This window comes from Zootermopsis nevadensis, unplaced genomic scaffold (assembly GCF_977971745.1).
Source record: "Zootermopsis nevadensis isolate Lab colony 2312 unplaced genomic scaffold, Znev_1.0 Znev_ptg000018l, whole genome shotgun sequence".
NCBI lineage: Eukaryota > Metazoa > Arthropoda > Insecta > Blattodea > Termopsidae > Zootermopsis > Zootermopsis nevadensis.
The window spans coordinates 1020475-1046225 of record NW_028259150.1 but is presented as its reverse complement, the minus strand read 5'-3'; the positions used below and the strand labels follow the sequence as shown (position 1 = coordinate 1046225).

The following is a 25751-nucleotide window of genomic DNA, read 5'->3' as shown; positions in this document are numbered from 1 at the left end:
AGTCGCTCTAGATACGTATTCGGTATTCCTCGGAAAGACTCGTATAATCAGTGTACCCAACGTCAATTTGAACAATTACATTTTATGTAATTACGATTTAAGACAAAACATTCGACTTTGGAGACAAATCAGACTTTGGAAAATAGGATTATGAACTTTTACTTTTCTAAACTGTATGTTTCTGAAGCTGTTTTACCATTGGATGTATGTTTCTTCTCTCTCTCTGAAAGATAGGTTATCCGCTTATGCTCCTGACACATGTTTGAAATGTGTTTATGTAAAGATGGCGACTTCAGGTGATTCGTTAAGTGTAAGTTCTGGCATTACACGTTTTTATGTTTTGTTATGGTACTTTGTTATAAATTCGCAACAGTTTGCAGTAAAGGTTGTATTTTGAAGCATCTACTTTTGGTGCACATGCTATGCTTTATGGAAAGAATGATCAAATATGTTTGAAGAGATGAGAAATGCAAAATTCTGGTTGAAGGAAGAACCACTTGGAAGACCTAAGAGTAGGTGGGAGGATAATATTAAAATAGGCATAAGGACGAGTCTGTTGTTTGGATTCACGTGACTTTGGTGAGGGACAGACGGAGCTTTTGTGAACACGAGGATCAATTGGGTTTCATAAAAGGCGTAGAATTTCTTGACTATCAAAGCTTACTATTATTGTCTCAAGGTCTCCAACAAGTTTATGATGAACTATGTCATTTTATACCACATAACCTAATAATATTATACATACTGATATCATGGTAAAAACGTACTTTAAAATACCAGGACATATCACGAACATTTCCTTAGACTCTCTGTATTTTTTTAAAGGAAACTCATCCCGGTTTTTTATGATAGATTGTCAATAGTAGCTATGAGACTTGGACACAAATATAGTTTGTAGGGTGGCTGCAAATTATTTTCATGTCTTGTGTGTTCTTGGTTCTATGGAATGCAGTAACAGTAACAGTTGTGTGACATACACCAAACTAACCTAATGTTCTTTAATCAACTAATTACATATTGTAAAATGTGGGTTATCAGCAGCCTACTCTGTACTTTGTTTGTGCCATTAAGTGAGAAGGCTGAAACATGAAATGCGGAAAAGAGTTAATTGTTCTTATGTGCTGGAGTCCTCAAAGTAATGTATTGTGAATTTAAGTACACTGTTTCATGCAGACAACATGCAAGGGCAAAGGTAGTTGATTAGAGTAGGATGAAGATTATAGTTTGCTTGTAGGTAATGAGTGTTTAAGTTGAAATATATCATTATAAATCTCCATTCTTGTAATGCAAGGGATAACTTAGTTGCTACCTAAAGAAACACATTGATCTTCATTACAAACTCATGTTGGTATTAGGTGTGTCTGATTATAATATTTTTGTAGCAAATGTGTACTGACTTTAAGACAGGTGGAACACATTGTTTCCATTACTCTAAGGAATTTAAGCATATATATCCCTCTATATTCATAGCCTTGTTCTTCAGGACATGTTCTTTAAGTTGGCCAAAATTGTTATTGCCCCTCCCACATAATATTGCATTGCATGTTCATTTTTGGTCCCACAATTCTGGTTATAGTCAGGTTTTGTTTGACTTTGTTTTTGTGTGTTGGTTTAGATGGCATTAGCATAGTATAGTAATGGTATAATTAAATAGGCCTTGCCCCTTCTAATGTAGTGAAAATTAATTGACAAAGGGTGGAGAGGACTGAAATCATATTTTGTACATTTACATTTATCAGGATAGTACTGGTGGCAATGCATTGTAAGTAACAAGGATACAGTACAGTATTATTTACAGTATTGTGTTATATGCTTGAGTATTATTTGCTAAACTGAAAATCTGCAATCTGTTACAAATGCAATTTTTTGTTTAAAACATTTTATTCTGCATTGCATTTTTGTTTTCAGACTAATATGATCTCTCTCAAATTATATATAACATATATGAGACTTGTATAAATACTGTACATTTTCTGTTGATTTTTGGTCAGTCTGGTAATGCAGTTGGGTTATTGTTTTCAGGTTAGGCTCAATAATGCTCTTAATCTTCCACTGCAGTACCGTTGTGATGAGCTTGCCAACATTTTTGAGGAATTTGGTAATAAGGAGCTTCAGATGATACTTCCTCAGCTGTTGGAAAGCCTTTTTGGACTTACAGATCAAATGGGGTGGGGTTTGAGGACAATATACCACAACATGCAGCCATGTGAATTTGATATTCTCTTCAGATTCCTGCACCCTCATGGTGCTATGTTTAGACTCTGCTATAAACTGCTTACAGATTTTTATGCAAAGTATGAATTTCCATTAACATACCTGCCGGTAGGTAACTGCCTTTTCTTTGTTTGATAAGAAAATTGAAGTTATTTTTAATTTTTTATATTAGCATTATGTGAAGGCTTGTTCATTCATTACTGATGAACCCAAAGGATTTGTTACTTTGTAGTCATATTTATCCAATCCTGACAAAGTACTTTGTTTGAATGTTGTAAGGATGGTGTCATAAAATACTCTTTGACTTAAACATGGGAGATATTTACAAAGAAAAGGTCATGCAAATAGATTTATGATTTATTTTTATGTATCAAGTTCTACTTCCGCATCCATTTATGCTAAGGTTAAAATATACCAGACACCTCCCTCTGTGTTAACATGTTCATGGAAAGACAGTGAGTGTATTTCTGGAATCCTGAATGCTTTTATAACAACCGTCAGGCCACCTTTTTTCAGGCTAGTGAAAACTTTAAAACATGGCCAGTATCCAAATGCATTTTACTTTTACATACTGCATATGTAAATTGTAAGGAACAGAAAATGGAAAATAGAAATATTCTTGATTTTAATATAATGCACATGCACTTTTATAGTTAAGGTAGTCTCTACTTAAATAGATAAGCTACTTAAGATGCAGTTCATTATGTGGTGAAGTAAGTAATAGAAAATATGCATACAATTTTGCAGTCATATCTGTTAGTTTCAAACAAAAAAGAACCACTTGAAGATGACCAATTATGGTTGAAACATGTGGTTGTTCTTAATAAACATTGAATCTTTAATCAAAAATTGTTGTGTAACAACTAACAATTAGCACACAAGATTATGCATCCCATAAAAAATAGTAAATGCCTAGTTGTTAGCATACAGACTTCATAGTCAAAGAATTCTGTATTTACTTCTGAGAATTCTTCTAATTTAAAATAACAAGTAAGGAACTATATCTGAGTGTAATGATGCCCAGTCCTCTTCAGACAGAAAAGTAGTGAACTCACAAAATGTCACGTATAGCAGATATATCTTTGATAATGACAATGTATAAAATAATTGTGATGTAAATTAATACTTAATCGCCAAGATAACATGACTCTTAATTAGAATGTATTTACGATTGTTGTAATGGCATGTAATAGACAATACAGCAACATAAATTTGATGTGGTAATTTACATATTTCTGACATTCCTGCTTATCATTTTATAGGCCATACAGTTAATATTTTTGTTTTAATCTGTTTGTGTAAAATCTTGTTTTTAAACTTAACAGGGAAAAGTAAGGAAGCAGATTGAAGATGGAATGGTGCCTCCCTTCTACAGTAATAAAGTGCAGCTTGACCCTCAAACAAGGGTGCCAATATCATTAACTTTGAGTATCCTTCCTTAACAGTGATAACAACATAGTATAGGATTAAATCTTATCTTTAAAATTAACTGTATTAGCAAGCCCAAAGTATGTTGTTCATCCACATAGCAAAGAATGTTGCTGAACGTTTTGTCTGACTATTGGCCTTTTAACTTTGAAATGGATCTTCATGTTAGCTGATAGCATTTCATTTAGTTATTCAACCATGTTCAGTATAGATTTGCATTACTATGGAGACTTGAACTATCAGAGGCTTTTATTTTTACAGGATTATATGCTAATAAATTTAGATGAATCTGTTATACACACACATGGAATATTTTATATTTTGACAGTAACAAATGGTTTATCAGTAAAATTTACATTTCTGTATGGAACCATACACAACTAAAAATTGTGATTTGGTTTTAGCTTAGAATTGTTTTTACTGTTATTTATCTCTGACTGCTGGTATGCTGAGTATTAACCTTTACTGTTCCATTTCAATTCTAAAAGGTTTTTACGACGGTAGTTTACGAGGTGCGATCGGAAAGTTTCCAGACTGTGTCAATAGAGGGCGAACCGGATGTAGTACGAGCTTCTGCCGCTACGGGGTGCGGCCTACATTCATAGTGAATCAGTGTGCCAGCCGGCATCATCGAATTAGCATTTGTTTCTTAGTTACGGGCGTTTTGGTAGTGCATTACACCGACCCTCCTGCGATTTCGGAATGGCGGAATTTCATGAACAAAGAGTGTGCATCAAATTTTGCCAAAGACTCGCCAAAACGGCTACGGAAACCTATGAAATGCTAAAGCAAGCATTTGGGGAGTCCGCAAAGGGTCGTGCACAAACTTTTGTGTGGCATTCACGTTTTAAAAATGGCCGAACCTCTGTCGATGATGACGAGCGTTCTGGACGACCATCTTCGAGCACAACGCCCGAAAATGTTACGAAGATTCGGCAGGCCATTTACGAAGATCGACGGCGTACCATCAACGACTTGTGCGACATTGTTGGGATAGGCTATGGGACCTGTCAGCTGATTCTAAAAGAAGAACTCCACATGTGACGCATCATGACAACGCGCCAGCGCACACCACCCTCAAAATTCGGCAGTTTTTGGCCTCAAACACCATGGCCGTCATCCCGCACCCTCCTTAGCTCCGTGTGACTTCTTCCTCTTCCCAAAGATGAAAATTCAGCTAAAGGGAAGGAGATTTGAGACGATAGAAGAGATTCAGGCAGAATCGCAGATGGTGCTTGACAGGCTGACAAAGAAAGATTTCCAGGGATGCTTCCAGGCTTGGCAGCGGCGCTGGGATCGTTGTGTTCACTCCCAGGGGAACTACTTCGAGGGTGATGGATGAATTTAATACCTGAGATAAGTGTACGGGTTTTTATAGGCGCAGTCTTGAAACTTTCCGATCGCACCTCGTATACTTAAAATTATTCATTGTCAGGACTTTTTTCATCGTCTGTTCTTTAAAACCACGACGTTTCGGAGGCTGGTTCTGTCTCCGTCTTCAGGTGAGAGGTACCTACTCTGTTGAGTCCCTTAGATAGAACTAGTCTCTGTCACTGGACAATATAAATCGTGCAGAACCCGTACTTGGGTGGATTAGTTGAAATAATTGCACGATTTATATTGTCCAGTGACAGAGACTAGCTCTATCTAAGGGACCCAACAGAGTAGGTACCTCTCACCTGAAGACGGAGACAGAACCAGCCTCCGAAACGTCTTGGTTTTAAAGAACAGACGATGGAAAAAGTCCTGACAATAAATAATTTTAAGTACTTTACTGTTCCCTTTTAAATAATCAATGTACAACTTAGCAAGACCGAGTTCATTTTGTGGGTATTTAAATTTATGTGTAGACTTTCACAAGGGAAATTCACATACAGCTGCCAGTATACTGGCCATAGATATTTATGTTTTCAAATGATAATAGTCTCAGTAGGATGAATTATGTAAATATATTTTTTTTCACTAAACATTGTTGTTCAGATTCCTTTGAGTTCTATATATTCCACTTTGCATATCATCTGGTGAACCCATGGCTTCAGAGAGTGATGGACCATGGCTCGTGGTCTCTGTGGGAGACAGTGTACAAACATCTTGCAGAAGAGTACCTTGTACACTTCTTGCCAAGTGATGGTTCTTCAGTGCTGCCATATGCTGGATGTTACATATATCCAAAAAGCTCAGTGTCATTTCAAGCAGTGAGCAGGTTGGCATTTAGACACTATGTTGTATTTTGTATTATATGGTTTAATGTTAAGATGGGTTTAAAGAATCAATATCAGAAACCACCTGTTACTATTTACCTGTACCATGGTCCAAACTGCATGGCTGATTTCAGTCAAAGTAGACCTTCATAGTTTTTTCAAGCAGTTTTTATTTTGATTTAGTTTAGACAATTTCAAGGACCATTTTACATGCAAGCCTAAATGAACTTTGTGTGTGTCCTGAGTCTTTGTATATACATGTTTATACAATTTATTACCATGAGGATGACTTTTGTTTTGGGTGTTATCATGTAGTCTGGTAGAAGTTTACCAGTGTTTCAGAGATGCTTGCTGCTTCCGTCAACAGGGCAATGTGTCTCATTGCCCTGATGATGGAGGCAGCAAATACCTCTGAAACACCAGTAAGCTTTTGTCACAGAATACAATACCCCAGAAGACAGTCACCTTCATACTCTCTGCTCTGAGAATCAGAAGTCACACTAAGTAAACTAAATTGAAAGTTTACCTATTATTGCCTGAATGGAGTAAAAGTCATTGTTCTAGTAGTTCATTCATTGTGGTGCAATGTGTTAATGTTATGTTATTGGTTCTTTGAAGGCCTGCCCGTTCCCCGACATTATTTCGACAGTCAGTTGTATTGAAGCAAGGCAGTACATCAAGTTCACTACATTCATCCCCATCCTTGCCACAGCAAAGTTCTCTTGTTGAGATATGGAGAAGTGAATCTGTGATTCAGGTGTTTATAGACTTCTGGCTAAGTTATGGAGAGAGAGATATGTCATACCTAGGCACTGCGACACCATCTAGGGTAAGGCCATTTTAACTACGCATTTATATGGTAAAGATTAAAGATCACATTGTTGTTTCCTCTCTTCTTAAACTTGTGCATAATTATGATGGTTTATTATTAAAGTTGTGCCACGGTGGTCTAGCGGTTAGAAGGCTGGCCTTGTAATCCTGGGGTCTCGGGTTCGATTCCCGGCGGTGCCCGAATTTATAACTTGTGTTGGGCAAGGCCGTGGTCTAGGCAACACGGAGTTTTCCTCCGTGGGCTTCCCCGGTTTCTCCGTGGCATCCCAACAATTACTCCATTCACACACAGAAGAAGGCAATGGCAAACCACTTCTGGATCATCTGCCAAGAACGTATATGAACAGGTCCCAGTCCGAGAAAAGGATGGAAGGATCCTGTTCATATGGACCTGTCGGCAGACGGAACACTACAAATAAAAAATAAAATTATTAAAGTTAATTGTATTCTGTTTTTTGTGAAGTTAACTAGTGTGAATGCTATGCTTTTGATGGTGATATATTTAATTTAAATGGGGGCAAATTGTAGAGTAGATTTTTATTTCTTCAGAAGTCGGTTGCATCCATGCATGTACATAGAATTAGATGATGTGATATTCTCAAACCATAAGATATTCTTTCCGTGTAGCATATTTGTTATATATTAATTATTTTGTCCAGTAAATCATATTCTGCAGCCACCTACTTCCTAATATTACCTACTTAGGACACTTAGGTGACCCGTTCTTCAGTGCCTTGAGCATGTGCGGGTCCCAACTTTTCGTTGGCTTTGATATATTAGACAGTTGGTAGGACTCCTTGGACAAGTGATCAGCCCATCGCAAGGCCTCTACCTGTACACAGGACAGCACAACACGGAAAGACGCGGACAAACATCCATGCCTTGAGTGGGATTTGAACCCACGTTCCCAGTGACCAAGTGGCACAAGGCCCACGCCTCAGACCACGCAGCCACTGTGACGGCACTTCCTAATATTGTGTGAGGAAATTTGAGAACCTTGCAGTTCAGTTGCGATATAATATGATGCTATATTCATGTAATTAAATGTTTTGTTTCAAAGTGATAAAACAAAAACTGTCAGTTTTACTGTTCATATTTTGTGTAATTAGTGCTGTTTTAGTCTTTATACACTGTTTCACAACTGTTTATGAATTGTCCATCCTGTCTGGCTATCTTGTCAGATAATAAAGTGAATAATATAATACATAGTTTATTTCAGGGAAGGTATTATTAAGCTACAGAATCTCCTATTTGAGATTTTGTTATTAGTTAAAATTGAATAATTGCTATCTGTGGTACAAATTAACATTCAGTTATGGTAAAGTATTTGTCTCTCTTTTGTTTTCTTAGTCCACATGTTTTAATGTACTGGCTTGAGTCATAGGTTGTTTAATTATGTTGTTTCAACTGCAGAATTATATGATATGAGTAGGAAAGGATTTGATAAGATTAAGCTATGACTTTTTTGAAGGCTGGGCATTTTCCTGGAAGGATTAATGAAAAGTTAATTCAGAAGAGCCATTTCTCTTATAGACTGAGTCCTTAAGTTAGTTGTGTTACTGATCTGTTAACCTGCTTCATCTGATTCTAAAATTAGCAGTATACAACTGTGTCATGGTATTAATGTAACTGAAGACTGAATCCATTTCTAGATAGAAGGACCATGAAGATCATTAAACTAGGTTATATTACAATTTTAGTATGTTCTAGGGCAGGCTCACCCAACCTGTAGCTCGTGTGCAACATGTTGCCCACGGCACAGTGTTATGTTGCCTGCGGAGACATTTGAAATAAGAAAACATCTTTTAACCCTTAACACCGAAGCAATTCCACCTGTTTCCTGGCAAACTATGAAAGAAAACTTACCACCACTTCCATATTCCCAAGTGAACCTATCAAAAATCCTTACTGTTAGCAGTTGTTTTTTGCCAGGATTAAAATAACTGTCGACGATTGCAGACGTGTATTGTTCCAGGGATGTTTTCTATTTAACGACTTTCAGATGTGCAGGCACCAGCATCCACTTCTTTCTAATATTTTCATTGCCGGTCTTACTGTGCGAAAGATCACACCCAAGTTAAAATCTGTGCATTGTGACACACAATACATGGTGGAGACAATCCTTAGCTTGTAGTGTTTTAGGGTTTTCAAACTGGGGGCCAACCTCTTCAACTGCAGGGTTTAAAATAAAATATATGTTTACATGTATTGGTACTCTCCATCTCCTAGATAATCTGTAACTAAATTGAACATGTCAGTGTTAGTTAAAGAAATCTTGCAATTATAGAGTCTGTTGAGCCAATATGGAGAATGGTTAGCGTTTGATGGCTCTCATAAAATAGGATCCTCGTGACTATGACCAACATGTTGGGAATTTAAGAAAATACAATAATTTTATATGACACTTGTGTCTGGTGGAATTTAAATAATATCACACAATGTTGATCTAAGATGCAATTGTTATGGAAGCAACTATTAAAATATATCTCCATTCTGTAGAGAATGTAGGAGTGATGTGCTGGAGAATTTTTGTGGCGCAGTAATTTTTGTCAGGTTTTATAAGTGACTGTTTATCTTAATCCTTACACTTATTTTCAGCATTACTATCCAACAGTAGCATCCAGCTCATACTTTCACAGTCAAGTGCAGCCTCAACCGAACTTTGCTTTGTGTCAGTGTCCTGTAAGTTGATTTGATTTTTGTGGCGTATTCCTTTCCTGTCCTTACATAATTAACCCACCTGTACTAACTTCCTAACAGACTGTACTGTTGATAACTTCTAGAATATTTCTGATTGAAAGTCTAAAAGTGTGCGTGATTGCTGTTGCATGTTGCCAGTAGTAAACACCCAGTTTTCTGGATAGGAGTACTGTAATAATTTGTTTTGTTGGCCATTTTCTGTCCTTGTCAGAACCTTAAGAAGCCTGTTATATATTCCTTTCAAAGCTTGTTAAATACAGCAACATCATCTTTGTATTGTAAACTTCAGTATATGTTTTTTGATTTTGTTATAAGCAAGTTTATTATACACAGATTATAACCTATATAATTAAATTGCATTGTATCTTGAAGGGATCCAGAATTTTGTTTCTTTTAATTAACCTTCTTGAAAATCAGCATTGTTCTTTTTCCATAAAGATTTTTCTAATACTGATTTTAATGTACTTTCAGAGTAGTGGATTTAAAAACGGAAGATATATCAGATTCATGTACATTGAAGTGTGTGTCTTCTCATTTCTTTCTCAATGTATTGTGTACGTATGCAAGTACAGTGTTCAAATAAAGCAGTCTTTAGTTGCGTTGCCACAAAAATTTACACTGTTTTTAGTTGATGTATTTTCTTTTGGCTATGGGTGTCAATTCTCTTGTGTTTTCTTGTTAGTGTTCAGTGTACACACACTGATATGTTCTCTTTATAAACATTAAACACAAATATAGAAATTTAATAACTTTGCAATTTATTTCTGTCTTGGATTTATTAAAATGCCAGAATACATAAGAAAATCAAAGGTCACATTTGTGTGATACAACAAAATGCAGTGATATGTTTTATTTTCTGGAGCTTTGTGCCAGAATTATATGCAGCTTATCTGCATTTGGTTTATTGCATCTAAATGAGTTTGTAAGATAGAAAATTTACTGCAATAGTTTTAACCTGGTCTTATGTGTGCAGCATGTCAGGATATATGTATATAAACACCAAAACAGCCCATTCCTTACTTCCGAATAAGTCCCTAACATTGATTACTAAAGAATACTTTGATTTCATCTATTGATCTTTAAGGAGACCTTGTCACTTGAAAAAGTAAGCTTATTCTATCCTAAATGGTGCAGTCATGAAAGTTGAATGAGAAACAACAGATAAACTTTGAAATAAATTAAGGTTTAGAAATGCCAGAAGTTAAAACAAGTGTTTACTGTACTGTGCAATTTATTAAATTTTGTAATTTTCAGTTATTCATTTTGTCAGTGTTATAACAGTTAAATTTGTGGAACAACCTAGTGGCTCTTTCATTATACTTCTGAAAGTTTTAGAAGCTACTTGTTTAATACATTTGTGTCCATGTAATGCTAGACTGTAACATAAAATATTGTGTATGTATTATCAGTGGTTCAGTTTTCACAAAAGTTATATTTTTATCAACTTGTTCAATTACTAATTAATGACTCATATAATTGATTAGTGATGGATACTAATCAGTGGGAATTTTGTTTAAAATGTACACAAAAGGCAAAAGGTCATCATGTTCCTTGTGAGAGGTTAGTTGTATGTTTATTACTTCATTAAGTTTATTTTGTTTTATTCCTTCTTAAATGAGAAACTAACTAAATTATTGTTTGTTATTTTTATATGTTACATTTTTATTTAATTCTTACATGTATTGATTTTCTTAACTTGTTTTCTTTTCATCTGTTTTGTTTTCCATTTAATTTGCTAGTGATGGTTTTGGTAAGTTTTGTTTAAAGAAATTGTAACCAAAAAACAAGTATTAATAGTTAAAAAATGTATACTCATGAGAGTATGAAGTGGCCTTCAAAATCTGCCTGGAATTCAGTCATCTACTTGTGTTGTGAATTTGTGTGTTTACCCTTGCCAACACCATTAATTGCTACTAGTGTGTGACATTTTTATTTATATTTATCTGTTTCACATGTCTTGACTGTTGCTTCTGCATCCTCTGTCAGACTCACAGCATACCAGGATGAAATTGTTATTGCTATTAACAGTGTTTGAAGAATTGTGCAGTGCATGGTGACCTTTAGCCTACTCTGTGTAATATTTTATAAAGATGAATTGGTATCAGTTGTCAACCTTCATTAGTTTTTAGTTTCATTATATTATCAACCTATATATTTATTATGTGTATGATATTTTACAGTAAGGCCTCACTGATTTGGACTAAGAAGGTAGTCTTAGTTACTGAAAAGTCTGAATTATATATGTATTTTCAAGTTGAGTAAATTTGATGCTGTATGTGTATTTTGACACTTATTTAAGCCAACAAGAAGTGGGAAACTGTATCATTAAATTCTTATTTAGAAAAAATCTGTTCTGCATATATATATATAAAATACATACATACAAAAAGAAGAATTATAGGTGATCTAAATTTGTGAGGTCTGAATTAGTAAGGCTTTATTGTATTTTAGCTTCCTAGACTATTTGTACCACACATCCTTTAGTTAAATCCTTATACTTATTTTCAGTGTTACCTTCATATTCAGATGCAGCCTCAACCCAACATGGCTTTGCGTCACTATCCTGTAAGTTGTATTTAGTTTGTTTCAGACTGACATTTCCAACTTACCAACTATCTTGGTTGTGTTCCATGCCTTCCTTAACGCACATTAACAAATCACATAATTTCAATCTAAGCAACATTTTATTAAAAATTTGTAGTATTAAAGAATATTAATCGTACATTGCATTTTAGGTCAAGTAGTGCCCACATCGTTGTATAATTTAGTATTACTTCAGTAGTCATATTGATTAAAATAAATGTTTAATTTATAAAATTATCCTTAACTATAAACTGAATTTGTTTAAAACATCAGTATTAACTGTTAGAACTGTTGTAATATATCTTTGCTTTAATATATACCTCATCAGTTTGCTGCTTTTAGAGAGCAAAGTATTGGTACTTTCTGCAGTAGTCAGCATGACTAGCTTCAGTTATAGTTGCATCTATTGCTCACCTAACAGTAAACCCTCCTGCAACGTGAGTTTTTCCAATGCAGGTCTAATATATGCGTGAAAATGCGAACAAGTATTTACCAAACCCAAAAAAAAAAATATATATATATATATATATTTGGTCTGCCAAACACGCTATAGCAGCATATGAAAAATACCACAGCCATTAAAAAGTTAAAGACAGTTTAGCTTTTGCATGTGTTTTTACACAACCAACTTGGTTTGCTTTATTTAATTTAGTAATATGTAAGAGAGCGTATATTCAGCTCAACTGTCATCCCATGATTTTTTGCTCCTGCATCTTTTACCGTCTCTTCATCTCTCAAACTGTGTGTAATCCTGAAGATGGCTGTCCTCTGTGTTGCGCCATGTAGTCTGGTAGTAATTTACTGATGTTTCAGAGGTCCTTGCTGTCTCCATTATCACTCATGGAGGTAACAAGGACCTCTGAAATGTCTGTAAACTTCTACCAGATTATACGGTGCAACAACCCAGAAGACAGTCATCCTCAGACTCACCACTGAAAACCTCAAATCCTACTTACATGTAACCCACGGTCTGTCTCAGTCTCACATTATATGTTAACATGTATTATTTTATTGTTTGCAATATTGCATTGTGGAATCTAAAATGTAAATGTGAACGTGATAATGAAGCAAAGAAAAATTGTAAGGCTATGACATTAGATGAGAAAAAAATTATAGATAAGCTGTGCAGTGGTTTGAGTACATCAGCAGTTGGCCTAACATTCCATTGAAATTTTAAATTCCCATTAATTCTGTACAACGAAGTTTGTCCAGTGTAGATCACCATACATATCGAGGAACATATCCTGCACATTGCATAAGGGTTTAGTGTAATTTTTCTGTTGAAGACTATGTACATAGCCATGAGATATGAAGCTCAACTCATTCTTGAATACACTGGGATCGAGTTTTATTACACATGACTTCTACAATAATACTGTTAAGGGTTTTTATGCTTCATCAGATTATATTCTGTGTACAAGTTGTTCTTCAGTACCAGTATGTAATGTTTGCTTTTATAATTCATTTGCTTAAAACTAACTACATTCTTATTTACTCTTGATATCTGGCCTTTGTCCATTATCTTGTATGTGGAAAATACGTGATGTTTCAGAACCTGCATTTGTTTCCATCCTTAGGCAAAAGGTAAGGAAGGCCTGGTCTATTTATAAGGGACAAAACTGAATATGTATTCCCCATCTTTTTACTTGAGACAGAAACAAATTTTTTTGCCAGATTACCAGATGATGGACAATATTCAGAAATCCAATAACAGTGATAATATACCATTGTCAGAACCCTTTATAATTAAATCCAGTTTTATTTTTACTTTTAACATAATGTTGTACTATTATTGACTTCATTAGCTTACATAGTGATATACTGTTATATGCAGGCTTTGATTGTAATTGTCATGTAATCAATATAATTTTATTGGGATAGAGTAAGGCTGAGCATTCCGTTTAGTGTTATCATATAACTGCACATAATTGTTGTACTTATGTGTTCAAAACTTTAGAAAATTGAGCAGCTGGTTTCCAAAACTTGCTAATGCTAAGGAGAACTGATGTTGAGATTTTAATAATTGCTCATTTTCAGTCATGAAAAGAAAGTTTTGTACCGGTACTCAGTATAAGCCAAAATATAAGATTACTTACGAAACTTATTATGTTCTTAGCTCAGCTTTTTTATAAAATTACCTGTTTCAGAAGTCACCTGCTCAGTCATGCTAATGTATGTGAATATGGTGTGTCAGATTGTTGAAGGCCATTTGTTGTTTAATTATAACAGTAAAGTCACTATTGTAAGAAGAAAATGTATATAACACATACAAATTATTAATATCTTTGTGATGTGAGTGATGGTTTATGTTCTCAGATTTGAACTAAAATTATAATTTATCTAAGTAAGTTACCTCCTCAATAAAACAATACTGAAACAATGAAATTTCTAATTTCTTTTTCACATATTTTTAATAAATTCTTGATGATGCTTGTGACTTTGGATTTTACATGGATCTCAAACTTCATAAACAATAAAATTGCAATAATTAACACAAAATTGATGCATTGCAAGAAACAGACACTGAGTCTTAACTGTCATTAAATAAAAGTTTTAAAAATGAAAGGAGGTGATAGAACTGAGTAGACAGTGCGTGTGATCATTTATAGTCATAAAAGCGAGTTAAGGCTTAGGCCTTATGTGGAATATAGATTGAAAGCAATATTTAGCAAAATTCATTACCTTCACTGTCTCATGAACTAATAACCTAAGATGGCTGTCTTCTGGGTTGTTTAGTCTGATAGAAGTTTATCAGTGTTTCAGAGGTTCTTGCTATCTCCATCATCAGGGTGATGAGTCTCCATAATTGCTCTGATGGTGGAGGCAGCAAGAACCTCTGAAATGGTAAACTTCTATCAGATTACATGCTGCTACAATCATGTAGACAGCCAGCTTCAGACTCTCTGCCATAAAAATTTCAAATCCTTAGTACTTAATTTTACCATCTGCAAATATAGTGTAGCAGTATTAATTCTTTCAGTTGACACTGACTGAACCCATATAAGGTTATTGTTGTTATTTTAACAGACATTACTATCTCTTTGAACTATTGTGTTACCACTGAGAAATTTCTCTTTGTTGGTTTGTTATGAAATTCTATATTTGAACAGTGTCTTTTATTTTGTTGTCTTAACGACCTTTTTGTTTTGATTATAGCCTTGATATTGAGGCAAATAGATATATTCATACCTCCAAATTGTTTCTGTCTAATGGTCACTCTGTGGGTGTGTTCCTGATTTTTGTGTTCTCTTTGTGTGTCATTTATCTTGTATCCTCCTAACATATGCAGTCTGTTTATATTTTGGATGAAGAATATCTGAGTATGATTGTTTATTTTTATTATAAAATAGAAATTAAGAAATGTACTCATCATAGTCCTCCCCACTTTGTTTTTCTTAGTTTTCTTTATAACATTAGCCATTATAAACTGAACATATCTTTAATACTGTATGTACAATAACATAATTATGTGTTGCACAGGATTTGCTGCCCTCTGTAGAACACATTCGAGTGGTGAGGAACCTTGTAAAGCATTTACACTACTTTGCAAACAGCATTATTGGTGATTTGTCTGCAATGGATGAACTTAAGAGGTGAGTTTAATCTACTTTCTGACATTGAGGTGGTGTTGGGTGTATTTTTACTTTCAGTATTGTACACCACAGTTATGGTTGGTGTTAAAATTCACAAATTTTTGGGATAAACATGCACAATGGGAGATAAAAATATCCATGGTAAGAGAAACATTTTACAGTCTTTGAATGTTACCCTTGGTGTATGTTTATGTGTACCATATACATTATTTTGTCTTTATTTGAGTATTGTGGAAGTGATTATTTTGCTTTGTGCCTGTAGTTTTGTAAGGGATTGTAACAAACATTAAAATGTGCATAAGCAAAGTAACAACATCCTTAACTTAGTAATTGTTTTTCTCACACAGTGATGTGAAAAAGTTTCCTGTCTGTAAACTAACATAGCAAACTGGCAAACACTGGCACAAGATTTTGTGAGTGAACCTGCATTATCAGGAAATGTACTAAACACATTCCATGTTTTCTTGTGTTAAAATTAACTAGAATTTACGTGGTGTGAAAAAAAAAGAATATGTCTGTATGTCATGTTTTTCATTTTGTGTAAAAATGTAGGCTGTATGAAATACCCAGTTTTTGAATATTTTAAAGGCTGTTATAATTAATACAGCATTTTTAGTGTGTTCTGTGCATACAGAGTAATATTTTTGACCAGTATTTATAGCTTTATATTAAAATTAAAGATAAATCTGAATGCAGTATTTAAATTTCTATTTAGGATCATCTTACCATCCAGTCAGGCAAAGTTGTATGGATTCATGAGACATACAATCCATCACTGGCCTCTTGATAGCTCATTCCGTCTCATACTTGAAACTTGGTTGAGTTATATTCAGCCATGGCGTTACACTGATTGGCAACACAGGAATATGCGAAGCCCTACTGGCCGTGATAATGATGAACATACCCGCACAGTAGATCGACAGTGGATCAACTTCATTGCTGAGAATGTCCTCTCCTATACAGTTATATTCAGGCAATTGTTGCCACGTTTCAAACGACTTGATCTTACAACTCCCAAAAATGCACATATGCTATTCCGAGTTACCAAGGTATGAAAATGATACTTTGTGTGCATGTTAGGCTCATTCCTTAACAAAACAAAACACATCTGTTAACTTGTTTTATTTAAAATATTATTGTAATCCATCTATACATGAAAATGCTAAAGGCCCAAAACACATCACAAGCGAATTGAATACTGGACATAAAGTGAAACTGTTGTGTTCAGATGGATTACAGTAATATTTTAGGTAATTTTACATGATACTCATATTTTGATCTTATTCTATATATTTGTTAATTAATATGTCTTTCTCCTTGTATTAAATCAGCAGCCATGCCTATATACAGATCAATTCATGAACTTAATCCCCACTCAGCTGCCAAGGTTATATTAGGCAATTGACTTCTAAAAGAAAAATCTGTTGTTACCAGACCCAAAAATAAATTAACCTCATTTATGGTGATGATTGTTTCCCTATACCAAAATGTGATGGTTGTACATCCATGACTCAGTTGCCACTTTCTCGAAACAGGACACCACTTTGAAGGCAAGGTTAACATTAAATTACGAGAGATTTCATAATTATGCATCCTAACTTTGTAATCTAATGGACAGCTTTTATAAACCTTTATGTATGGGCTTACTTTTTTCCTATAAAAGTTTTGGAACTTGCTGAGAAAAGTATTTTTTAATACATTAGGTCACTTTGTAATTAATGATATTAGAAGATCAGTTATTGAAATAAAATTCAATAATTGAGTATGTATAGCTGGTGGCAGGCTGTTGTGAACATGGTAATTGAACTTTTGGGTGCCATAAATTTCAGAGAATTTTCTTTACTGGCTTAGTGAATTTTACCTCCATGGAGTTTGTTAATTACTTAGTTATTATGTATATAAATATTTAATTAAAAGTTTCAGACATTATATTTTGCAATATGGTTAATTTAAAATACATTGGGGCTGCTCCATTTATAACAATTTTTTTTTGTATGTATGTTGCATATGCTGAAAAATAACTGGTGTGTAATATACTAGCTTTCAATGATATATGACTGTAAAGCAATGACAGTGAAATATTTTTATACAGGGATAATTTCATCTTCAGGAACAGCATGACATAGCGGTGTGGGTTACATGTAGGCCTACCATCTCCTATTGATCATTACTAATCACCAACAGATATTTTTTCCATAAAAATTCTGTGTATATTTAACAGGTATTCTCACAACCAAATTTGAATACAATGATAAAAGAAGTGGAACATTGTTTGGATGGTGTGTCAGGAGCACACCTGTCAAATGATTCTGTAAGCTCGAGCAGTCCAGAAACCAGTCACCAGGGTCACAAGTGGAGTGCTCTTGTGCGTCAGCAAGTGTTGGAACTGGAAGGACCTGGCTACCAATACAAGCCATTGTTTGGTTCTGAGACTGTGTCACAGGTACTATGTATGTTTCATAGATTGGATTTACGTGCTTGAAAGATCAGGGCGCTGTGTGTATTTCTTGTAAATAAACCCCTTGTTAGACAGCAAGAGATAAAAGATTAAAAGCAGACAGGGTGATGGTCATTCTGCTCTTGATTTGTTTTACTAGCATAAATATTGTGTCTATATTATCATCATGTAGAATAAGAACCCTGATTAGGCAGTGTACCTCCCACCAAGAAATTAAATGGTGGGTAAGGAAAGGATAAATTCATAACTGAGGAACCGACTTAAAACGTGCAAAGTAAACATCTGATATCTGATACCAAATATGACATTGGTGGTATATAATAGCTCAAAGTGCGCTATAGGCCAGTGAGTTCAGCAAATTGTTATGTAATTTGATTAATTACATTGTAAATCATTATTTACTCATTGCTACTATCATTTCCTCCCCCAAGTGCATTACAGCTACGCTGATGCTTTAGAGTATTTAAAACTCCAGACCCTGCATAAGAGAAGGCATTGTAGTGATGCACTGTTCCTTGCGCAGGTTTACCGCGTTTTTAAATGCTGTCCTTCCCTTCTGGAAGCTGTCAGTCTCCGCATCCCTGCTCGGAATCTGAGAGATTTTTCTATGTTCAGTTTTAGCCCTTTGATCAAAAACAGTCCTTCTGCTAGATGCGCATCAGCTGCTAATGTCGTCTGCAGGGATTTGGACATATTTGAGACAAAAATTGTCACACTTCTTCACATTCTATAATAGTATAATTTACTTAATTGATTTAAATTGTTCTTACAAATATGCTGTTGTATTTACTTGCAATTTTCTTGTATATTAACATCCTCCGTATTAATGTATTTTATATTCTGCTTGTTTTACCTTTTATGTTTTTATTGTGTTCGTGTACTCATCTCTGTGCTCTATCTGTAATTGGCCTTCTGGCTGTTGATACAGCACACTGATAATAAAGAATTGAATTGAATTATCACAACTTAAAATTAGCCTGCAGTAAACTTCATATTTTCCATTGTTGCCCACACTGAACTGGTTGCAAACTTTTGTCTAAAGTATGATTGGAATGGAGATACTGAGTTAGAGAAAGAAAACCTTATGTTCACAAACACGTTTTATTTTAAGAATTGGGAACTCTACATTTCCTCTGTGATGAAATATTTTTATTGTTTGCAAACCTGCTATTATTGTATAAGTAGCATTGTCTTGTTTCAGAAGTTATATGCACTGTATTAATGTAAAAAGTTATGAGCGAAATTGAAAAGGGGAGATTAGAAATTTAAATGTACTGTTTTCTGTTTTATGAATCTTATCATTCTTGTTTATTTCCTATTCTACATAGGTTTTCCAGTTCATGTTATTAATTCAAAGGGCAATTGAAACTGCCCATAACCTACAGCTCCACTTGGAAACAGTATTAAGGAATCGCTCATCAAGTTTCTTTGCTTCTTTGAAGAACTTCTTCTCCAGCCAAAGTGACTCAGATGAGTACTCCTTGGAAGAAAGAAGAAAGGTGTCAGCCTATTTGGGAACATGTTTGTGTTACGTGTCCAACATTTTTGAGGTTAGTGGTGTTTCTTAAGAACGAACCTTGTTGCTTAACCATTTGTTGCCCATTGTCATATTATTCAGCATTCAGGTTTATATATGGGAAGAACAGTGGATTACAAAGAACTGAAAGTTACAGTTTACAATTCAGTCTATGCTGCAAGTAATTTCCTATCAGAAGTTATAGCAGCTACTAGAAACAGTCTTATGTATTTATGACAACCTTCTTCTTCTATGGCTCTCCGGTCCATATTCGGTCTATGGCCTCCTCAATTCTCCTCTTCCATTCGGTCCTATCCTCCGCTGTTCTGTTAGGTCCGCCAAGGCTTTGATTGAGGTTTCGAAACATCTTCGTTTTTATGGTGCAAGGTTGTTATCCTTGCGACCAACCCCCAACCTGGAGGACCAGGGTACCTGTCTTAGTCTGACCTCTCCCCCTCGACCAATCTGGCTAGGGAGGCCCTACCAGTAGCTATGCTACTGCCAGCATTGCTCTTGGGATCACTGAGGTACTCAAGCCCCACCACCACGACAAGGTGCAGCAAATAATCCATGACCGAAAGTAAAGGTATAATATAATTACAATAAAACCTGCTGTTTACAATTTTCTGGGCTAGCTAAAAGTGTGTTAAGTTCAATAAATCAGTGTGTATTATACTATGCATATTATAGGAGCAAATATGAATTTTTTTCAGATTTTCTATACAAGATACTGTATTTGAATTTTTATGCAGAGCATAGGAAATTAAAATTTTGGCATGCAGAACATTGACTCTTCTTGAACTTGTCTGTCCAACAATCTTGCAAAGTAAATAAATAGTTATTACCACATTTATGCAAAATGTTTAGTTTTTCTCATGTCTGTGAAACAACCTTGAAACATTTTTAGTGGGATTAATGAGGCTTGAAAGTTGTGGAAGGCATTAAGTGAACTTATTCTTCCCTCTATGCCAGATGACTTAATTATCATATTTGAAAACAGCAAGAATTTAACTTTCAGATCATTAATGGTTATTATTTGAAAAAGTGTAAGTTCTGAAGTTATATTTGTTCTTTGCACAAAGTGCATAAGATGAATGTACATTGTACTCCATCTGCATGTTTTATCTTTTAAAATACTCAACAACAGCTTTTATTAAATTTGGTATGGGGGAGGGTCTGTTCTAAATGTTCTTGGGTGTGTTTAATTTAAGTATGTGTCTGCCCAATACAACATGTACTTTACACGACTCTTAAATAAAACTGTCATTTTTCTCAAGAAGGCTAGCTGTACAAAAACTTGTTATACAAAATAAAGTGTAAATAATATAAGCAGTGTTCATTTGAAATATTTTGTTGATATTGTATATATATATATAAAGATATACAATAGAATGTAATATGAGTATATACAGTATGATGAATAGTGTGATTAGCTATACAGCAGTAAATTTATGTATACAATAAATTAACATTATGATTAATGGGACGTGGAAAAAATCACAGATGCATTAATTAAATGTTAACCAATTTCTTTGCAGATTGACTCTGCCAGACTGCCTAATGTGAGTTCTGCAAATGACCATGATGCATTCAATTCTTGTAACACATTATCATCAAGACATGGAACATCAGGCTTGTTAGAGGTTATTTTTCTTAAATATCTTCAACCATACTATATCTGCTATTTATTTATAGATTCATTTTTGTATACAAAGTCTGAACTTCTAGTATCAAATAAGAAAAGATATCATTGATGTGTTAGGATTTGCTTGAGCAGAATTGATATTACATTTAAAAAATGATTTCATCTTTTGTAGAGAGAACTTGGCTACAAAATCACTAGCGAAGTGACATAATACACTCTGAAAAAGAGAACATTTCAAGTGTCTTTGTCGCTAGAAGGCAGAGTGAGCCAGCAAATGCTGCCAGGATAATCTCTGTTGTGGCATTTGTCATTGGAGATTCAGTCACGGACTTGAGCATATTATTTAAACAAGTGCATTATTAGAGGAGAGTTGTTTTCCTTGTCCTGTGATGTGACAACACTGTAATCTACAACTACCTATAGTCACAGCTGTGGTCAGATTGCAATACATACTGCAGCAGAAGAAATATTACATCTTGCTTTAGTTGTTCCTCCCCCCCGAACATTGTTGAGCACTGAAGTCAGTTTACTGTTTCTGCAGTTCTTTTTGCAATTGGTTGTTATTTAGGTGATTGTAATGTATTCAAAAAGTATTTTAATCAGAAGAGATGTGTGGTACAGCATTCTAATTGAATTTGCAGTAACCAGGAAACTAAACAGAACAGTTGTAATTTATACACACATACATTGTACAATAGGATACTATTTATGACTTATTGGATTCTCAGTAATGACACTAGATGGCAGTATACTATTTTACAAGTGTGTTAAGTGGCCCATCCACGTACGAGTCTGGCTTGCGAGTCCGGCTCGGCTCCCATTGAGCCAAACTCATTTGTGTGTGGGGTGTCACGAGCCGAGTCTGCTATGCATGTGTGGTGAAGTATATCCGAGCCCGGCTCACGAGTCAAGCTCGCCGAGCCAGACTCGTACATGGATGGGCCGCTTTAGCCTCATTAGGCTTTTTTTAAGTACTTCTAAAGGAGTTGCAAGTATGAAACTGATAAAGGAAAGGAAGAAAGGGTGTAAGGAATGAAGGTGCAAAAGAAATCATTCCCTGTTGAAATGTTTAAGAAAATTATTATCTGATGGCCTGAAATACAACTTATATGATCATTGCTTTTAAATATCATATCATTATGAAGTTTCATTAAACATTAAATAGATTTAAAAATATTGTAGCCTGCAATTTGATTTGTATTTTGTATCATACGCACAAAATTATATGTTTTGTCTTAGGGAGAAAATACCTCGATGGAAGCATCTCCGTTCCGAAGCCTAGGCAGCACCTCAGTCTCACCTTTGCTGGCATCGCGAGATTGGAAGGAACGGAGAAAATGTATTAAGTATGAGGGTGATCCTGACCTTCAGCCAATTAAGAGTACTGAAAATGCATTTCTTGTCAGACTGTTACATCAGATAACATCCAAATTGAATGAAATGGTATGTATGAACATTCCTGTTATTAAACTTACATTACCTAAGTATAATACCAACAACACAAAATTTATATGGCTAGAAGTCTGCATGATAGGAAATAGGCTTTGAGTTATGCCCAGAGCTCATATAGCTGTAATATAGGTATTGTACATAGATGAGTTTTATATGTTTGAAAATCCTCTGATGTTGTTTCAGTACACCCTAGAAATGTGCCACTTGTATGAGCAGCGTGGATTGTTGGGGTGCATTGCTCGTCAACTACTGTGTCCACCTATGATAACACGTGCCTACGACAAAAATAGTACTAGTGAATATGCACCCCGTGTGGAAATGGTACTACCGCCTCGTCTCAGCCTGCGTAGTTTTGCTAGTCACCGTACTATTGCATACTTGTTGGTAGGCATGGGACTGGCTTGGGTGTTTGGTTATGGACCAGCTGCATTCATCTTTATTTTACTTTTTTTGTGTCTGTTTTGTATGTTATTAAAAGCAGTCCTTGAGCCTTGGTTTGGCTCAACACACCGTAGTGTCACAGTTGATGCACTACCATCGCCCATCAACCAAAGTGACATGTCATTCTCTGAATTTTGAAAATAATCATCGCTCTTCAGTGTTGGTTGCCAGAAGTGATATATTAGATGAAAATGTGTATAGACAATACAGAAAATTATGTTATGGCAACTCCAAGGTCATTTAAATTGCTGACAGTGTTTCGATGTCAGTATACATGGTTGAGGCTTCTTTGTTCTGATATTTCTTTCATAACCAAGTTATAACAGTGTTTCCCACAGGTTACAAGCAGCCAGAACATACAATATAATATTCATGTAATTGAAAAACCAAATATTGTAATAAAACAACACTGTTGAAGTATAAATATAACCTGTAAAATACTGACAAGAAATTACATGTAAAAAACAATGTGAGTACTCCATATTATTAAATTAATGGGACCAACGTTTTTTGCTATGAAATAGAATATTTCATGTATGTAATTGTTGCATACTTCTTTAATAATATTCATTGTCACTTTCAGGGCTGGTTATACTGTAGTCTTCCCACTTAAGACTTCTTCCTGGATAATAATAAATAACTAAAGATAGTCCATTATAGTTCTAGGTTTCTGTTCTTAACCCATTTGTGGCCACCATTCAGCTACTTGTGCTTAGTCTAATGTATACTCACTGGCAGGTCTCCACAAACCTGATGCAGTAAGACCTCACTAATTGAGACCAGCTCATTACTCAACAGTAAATTTCTAGTTTCTTCAGAAAAGACAATATGGTTGGGGAGGTTTTCTATTCACCATATTTATATCCCAGTACCATATAAGTTAACATATATTGGTAAATTGTAAATAAATGTGCTTGCTTTAGTAAACTGTGACTTGAAATATTTACATATAATTATATTATATAATTTTTGTCCACTAATTCAGGTTACCCATCTCCCTGTTAGTTCAAATTAGTGAGATTTACTGTACAGTGATGGAAGCCACCTCTAACTTTAAGTGGTGGTTTGCCAGTAATAATTTGAATTTGACATATTCTGAACAAGTAATATTACCGATAAAATTAGGTGTTGCCACATAATTTTGAGATGCCATTGCAACATGGTGCCTAGTATTTGTTAAGCTTTCCTCATAAGTCATAAATACTAATATAAACATATCAACATTTATAAAGATTCCCACTCTCCTTATCTACAATATAGTGCAAGATGAAAAAGAACTTCCATCTTCTTCAATCTTTCATCTGTGTTTTAAACTGTAAGTTTTAAAATTGTAAAAGATAATTCTCAGACCTGCGGTTGTATATGATGTGTAGATTATGTTTCCACATTTATTGAATATGATTTTTTCAAAAGTGCAGTAACAATCTAGCATGGCTATGATGAATAAAAATAAACCAACCTTGAAAGTGACGTCATTCTTTTAAAGTATGCCGACTAGTTTAAATTCACTTCATCAATGCCACTGTCAGTAACAGAATTCATGGTGCAGGCATTGTAATTAATATCTATTCCAACTCCAACATTTATCCAGACTATCTATTTCTTGATATTCCAATGAATGTTCTTGGAGCAATATTCTTATTCCTGCCTTAGTGGATGATTTTGTTCCATTCATTTTCTGTGAAAACATTGATATGTATATTCTTCTTCTTCTATGGCTGTCCGGTCCGTATTTGGTCCATGGCCTCCTCAATTCTCCTCTTCCATTTGGTCCTATTGTTAGGTCCATTCTATCCGAGGCTTTGATTGAGGTTTCAAAACATTTTCCTTTTTACGGTGCAAGGTTGTTAGCCTTACGACCAACCCCCAACCTGGAGGACCAGGGTACCTGTCTTAGTCTGACCTCTCCTCCTCGACCAATCTGGCTAGGGAGGCCCTACCAGTAGCTATGCTGCCGCCAGCATAGCTCTTGGGATCACTGAGGTACTCGAGCCCCACCACCACGACAAGGTGCAGGTACCATTAAGTGGGGTGATATGTATATTATATTCTTATTTAATGCTTCTCTAATACTTTTAATTTTCCTTTTGTCCCTAGAAGTAGTAGCAAGCAATTGGTCTCAAGAATTTGCGTTCTACATCTCTCTGGTTTCAGTGTCTGTGTATCACTCTGCATCATTTACTGCTGTAAACTAATACAGGTACAGCCATGAGAAAAAAAAGGTAAATTTACCCCCAGAGCTTATTAATTTCCATTTAACAAAAACAAAAAAGTGTTGCTTGAGGCAACTGCTCGGTTTGGCTGTGTGGTTATGCTGGTACTGGTCATATAGTAAGTATTTTTTGCTAATCTTTTGTTGACTACCTCTATTACTGACTGACTTACTCCATTTGGCCGCCTCACATAACCTATCTAGATTGGTAGGATTCCTTGGTATCAGCCTGTCACAAGCTCTCTATATACAGAGGACAACAGAAAGACATAAATGCTTTGAGCAGGATTTGAACCCATGATCCCAGTATTCAAGCAATTAGGTTTCACACCCCAGACTATGCAGCCACTATGGCCAGCTCTTTTACCAATATAGAAGGAACAAGAAAGAGAGGGAGACCCCCTATTAGATGGCTTGATAGTGTAGAACAAGATCTTCAAACTCTCGGAGTCCAGGGATGTAAAAGGAAAGCCATAT

General features: G+C 35.0%; 1 protein-coding gene across 7 annotated transcripts; it reads left to right on the top strand.

The window, feature by feature from the left end:
- The first annotated feature begins 168 nt into the window (after positions 1 to 168).
- On the top strand, positions 169 to 23530 carry LOC110827454 (sphingomyelin phosphodiesterase 4). 7 transcript variants are annotated; one of them, XM_087351020.1, is made up of 14 exons: positions 169 to 310; positions 2023 to 2098; positions 3540 to 3642; positions 5623 to 5845; positions 6462 to 6672; positions 9273 to 9356; positions 11883 to 11939; positions 15438 to 15550; positions 16266 to 16599; positions 17772 to 17993; positions 19337 to 19558; positions 21063 to 21167; positions 22409 to 22612; positions 22805 to 23530. In XM_087351020.1, the coding sequence occupies exons 2-14, from the start codon at positions 2036 to 2038 to the stop codon at positions 23198 to 23200; spliced, it is 2337 nt and encodes a 778-aa protein (XP_087207146.1). In that variant the 5' UTR covers positions 169 to 310; positions 2023 to 2035; the 3' UTR covers positions 23201 to 23530. The 7 variants fall into 7 exon arrangements, with proteins under 7 accessions (XP_087207146.1, XP_021914840.1, XP_021914842.1 ...); XM_022059148.2 differs by having other exon boundaries at positions 176 to 310; positions 2023 to 2322; XM_087351021.1 differs by lacking the exon at positions 169 to 310 and adding an exon at positions 363 to 512.
- The last annotated feature ends 2221 nt before the right edge of the window (positions 23531 to 25751 follow it).

What these genes read in the sequence shown, in the direction of transcription:
- LOC110827454 (XM_022059148.2), top strand. Translation starts at nt 176, where the DNA reads ATGTTTCTGAAGCTGTTTTACCATTGGATGTATGTTTCTTCTCTCTCT. An exon ending in CTTCAGGTGATTCGTTAAGT is followed by an intron (nt 311 to 2,022) that starts GTAAGTTCTGGC and finishes TATTGTTTTCAG; the next exon opens with GTTAGGCTCAATAATGCTCT. An exon ending in TGGCTTTGCGTCACTATCCT is followed by an intron (nt 11,940 to 15,437) that starts GTAAGTTGTATT and finishes TGTGTTGCACAG; the next exon opens with GATTTGCTGCCCTCTGTAGA.